The sequence below is a fragment of the Antrostomus carolinensis genome, unplaced genomic scaffold (genome assembly GCF_000700745.2).
Source record: "Antrostomus carolinensis isolate BGI_N321 unplaced genomic scaffold, ASM70074v2 scaffold29866, whole genome shotgun sequence".
Taxonomy (NCBI): Eukaryota; Metazoa; Chordata; class Aves; order Caprimulgiformes; family Caprimulgidae; genus Antrostomus; species Antrostomus carolinensis.
The window spans coordinates 2,031-5,315 of record NW_010320265.1 but is presented as its reverse complement, the minus strand read 5'-3'; the positions used below and the strand labels follow the sequence as shown (position 1 = coordinate 5,315).

At 56.9% G+C, this 3,285-nt stretch overlaps 1 protein-coding gene across 1 annotated transcript in view; it reads right to left on the bottom strand.

The window, feature by feature from the left end:
* NOX5 (NADPH oxidase 5) overlaps positions 1 to 3,285 on the bottom strand; it is a gene marked incomplete at its 5' end in the record, with an annotated part of 5,237 nt that overhangs the window by 603 nt on the left and 1,349 nt on the right. Inside the window, 5 exons of the mRNA XM_029085337.1 lie at positions 139 to 238; positions 1,120 to 1,260; positions 1,630 to 1,674; positions 2,442 to 2,569; positions 2,699 to 2,845. Of these exons, the coding sequence (XP_028941170.1) occupies positions 139 to 238; positions 1,120 to 1,260; positions 1,630 to 1,674; positions 2,442 to 2,569; positions 2,699 to 2,845 (561 nt within the window). The remainder of the gene's footprint in view (positions 1 to 138; positions 239 to 1,119; positions 1,261 to 1,629; positions 1,675 to 2,441; positions 2,570 to 2,698; positions 2,846 to 3,285) is intronic.

Below are 3,285 nucleotides of genomic sequence, written 5' to 3'. Positions count from 1 at the left end.
CTGGGTGTTCAAAGGGAGCCTGGCTGTAGACACGGGGTCCAGCCCCACATCGTGGCCCACCTTGGGTTGGGTTGATGCCAACATGGGCCCGGGCAGCCCTGGGATGGGGAGTGCGCTGGGGTCCTGCCTCCCGCTCACCTCCTGGCTCCTGCTCAGCCTGCTCCATCTCCAGTTTGGTCAGCAGACTGACGAACCACTCAAAGTGCTTCTGGTCCCGGTTGATCCAGATGAAGTCAACCTGGGAGGACACAGCAGCCTCTGCTTCATAGAATCGTGGAACCACAGACTGGTTTGGGTTGAAGGGACCTTTCAAGGTCATCTAGTCCCACCTCCCCTGCAGTGACAGGTACATCTGCAACCAGATCAGGTTGCTCAGAGCCCCGTCCAACCTGACCTGGAATGTTTCCAGGGATGGGGCTTCTACCACCTCTCTGGGCAACCTGGGACAGGGTCTCACCATCCTCAGTGTAAAACACTTCTTCCTTCAGAGCTGACAGGCAGCACAGGGGCCAACTCCACCCACCCACCACCCCAGACCACCCCGACCAGGAAGGGATGCTCATGAGCTCTCCATCCCCAGGAGCTTGCAGCCCTCCTGCCCTTGTGTCCAGGTCAAACCTTGTCCCTTCACCCCCCTCCACAAGCTCCTACCTTCCTGAGTGCCATCTCCTCGTCTGGCAGGTCTTGCAGGAATCCCCAGGGGGAAGCCTGACACCAAAGGAGGCCCCAACTGTGGGTCTCATGACCATGTGTGATGAGTCCCAAGGTTAGAACTGAGGAGGAGCCACGATGGGTGCTGCCCCATGGTGCTCATCCCACAGGAAGAAGTGTTGGAAGATGAGTCTACCATGGTCAACCATCACATCTTGTGCTTCCCAAAACCACCTCAGAGCTCCCCAGGGGGAAGCCTGACACCAAAGGAGGCCCCAACTGTGGGTCTCATGACCATGTGTGATGAGTCCCAAGGTTAGAACTGAGGAGGAGCCACGATGGGTGCTGCCCCATGGTGCTCATCCCACAGGAAGAAGTGTTGGAAGATGAGTCTACCATGGTCAACCATCACATCTTGTGCTTCCCAAAACCACCTCAGAGCTCATATTGGGGATCTGCTGGTGGGACCACAGCCTGAGCCAACCTGTACATGATGCTCTGCAGGATGGAGGCAAAGGGGGTGATGCCGATGCCGGCGCCGATGAGCACGGCGTGCTCCGAGGTGAAGATCCTCCGTGTCGGGGTCCCGTAGGGGCCGTCGATGTAGCACTGAGGGGAGAGGAGAAATGGGGAGAGATCCAGCAGCTCGTGGTGCTAAACCAACTCTGAGGGTGCAGACAGGAGCAGGGTGAGGGATCAAGGTGCTCTGCAGGCTGGTGGAGCCCAGGCTGAACTTGGGGTCTTTTGTGGGAGTTTGAGGGGAGCAAAGGAGGAGGAGGAGGGGGCAGGCAGGAGCATGAAGGTCTTTGGCAGTGCAGGGTTTGCATCAGCCCCAGGTGGGACCATCTGTGAACAGGGACACGTATGGGGTGGCCAGGAACATGTCTTGGGTGGCCGGGCACAGGCGTGGGTCCCTCCCAGGGATGGTGAGCACAGCTCTGCTCACCAGAGCAGGGGAAGGATGGAGACATCCCTCACCTTGATGCTGCAGAGCTGATGGGTCTCACCCAGCCCAGTGGAGACCTGTGGGGTGAAGAGAACCATGACCATCTCCTCCTCCTCCTCCTCACCCCTAACCCCTCCCTGACAGCCAATGCTAACCCTGCTCCTTCCCTGGGCTTGGTTTTTGGGTGGGTTTTGTTTCCAGTTGAGTTTCTCCAGGCTGCACACACATCCCTTGAGCCAAACCCATTGCTGTGCCCACACTTGTGGTGGGACATCCCACCAACGTCCAACACCAGGAACCCATCACCTGCTGATGTTATCTGGCTGGTGATCATTTTGAGTATTGATTAAAAAGGCAATTATCCAAATCCCCACATGAGTTGAGGGGTGAGTAAGAAGTTCCTGGGACCATGATGGCCTGGGTGGTGGGAACAGGCATGGAGAACTCTGCTCACCAGGGGACAAATAAGAGCAAAGAGGGACAGGGAGAGAAGAACTCATTAAAAATGATGTGTGGAAATTCATTATCTGCAAGGATGGTTCCTCCAGCTTGGACAGAATCCATGTCCTGGGAGTGTTTCACGCTGGGGATAGAAGCCAACAGTGGTTCTCAGCATCCTGGAGTTGCCACCATTTATATCCCAGAAGTTCCTTTTTAAAAGAGCTTTTTAACCAGCTTTGGCCCATTTGGGAAGGAAGTGATGCTCCTCCTTTCTCCAGCTGGTCCTCCAGCTGCTGCTGGGTTGCTGAGCAGAGACCCCCTCCCCACCCCACAGGCACAGGGGCTCTGCTGCTGACCCTGGGGGTCTTGGTGGAACTGGGTGATGGTGGGAGATGGTCCTCACCTCCTCCACGGATGGATCCTCCTCTCCTGGGGCAGCAGCACCAGTGGCTTTGTACGATGTCAGCTGAATGGCTCCATCATTGCTGGTGGCCACGGACCCTCCTGCTGAGCCAGCCCTGCTGCAGAGACCTTCCTGGAAGCCAAAGAGCCAAAGCATCACTGGCTGCAATGCTCATGGGCACCTCTCAAACCTCTGCCAGCCAGCAGCATTTTAAGGTCCAACCTCTGTGTTTGCCAGAAGCTGAGCCCCATCCACACCAACCTGTGCCCGGCGCCGGCATCTCTTCTCCCTCAGGCTCCTGCTGAGTGGTTTTGGCTCCAGGCTGGACAATTTGGGCTGCTGGAAATACTCGTACAGCTTGTTGGTCCACTGGCCCAGCGACCTGATGTGCAGCCAGATGGTGTCTGCAGGGAGAAGCGGAGCAGTGGGTGGGGGGCATCCTACCTCAGGGACTGCCCCACAGCCCCAGCACCACACAGCTCTGGTGACCCATCAGCAATCTCCACTGGTGTCCTTCACATCAGCTCTGGGCTTGTGGCAGGGGACTGGGTTTGCTCTGAGGGGTGAGTGAAGCCCAAATCCCAAACCTTGGCCACCCGTGGAGCTGGGCAGGGCATTCGGGTGCCATTGGGTGCCCAGGCCTTGCTTGAAATAACCCAAGAACATGTTTTTATACAACGCTTATCAACAGGCAGAGCTGGAGGTAGGTGAGTTGAGGCACGTGTGAACTGCTGCATGGGCATGGCCACCTCTTTGAATGACCCTCCAAGGAGAACCAACCACCCAGACAGGCCTTGTGTGATGCAAAACATCATCCTGGTGATACAAAACATCATCCTGGTGA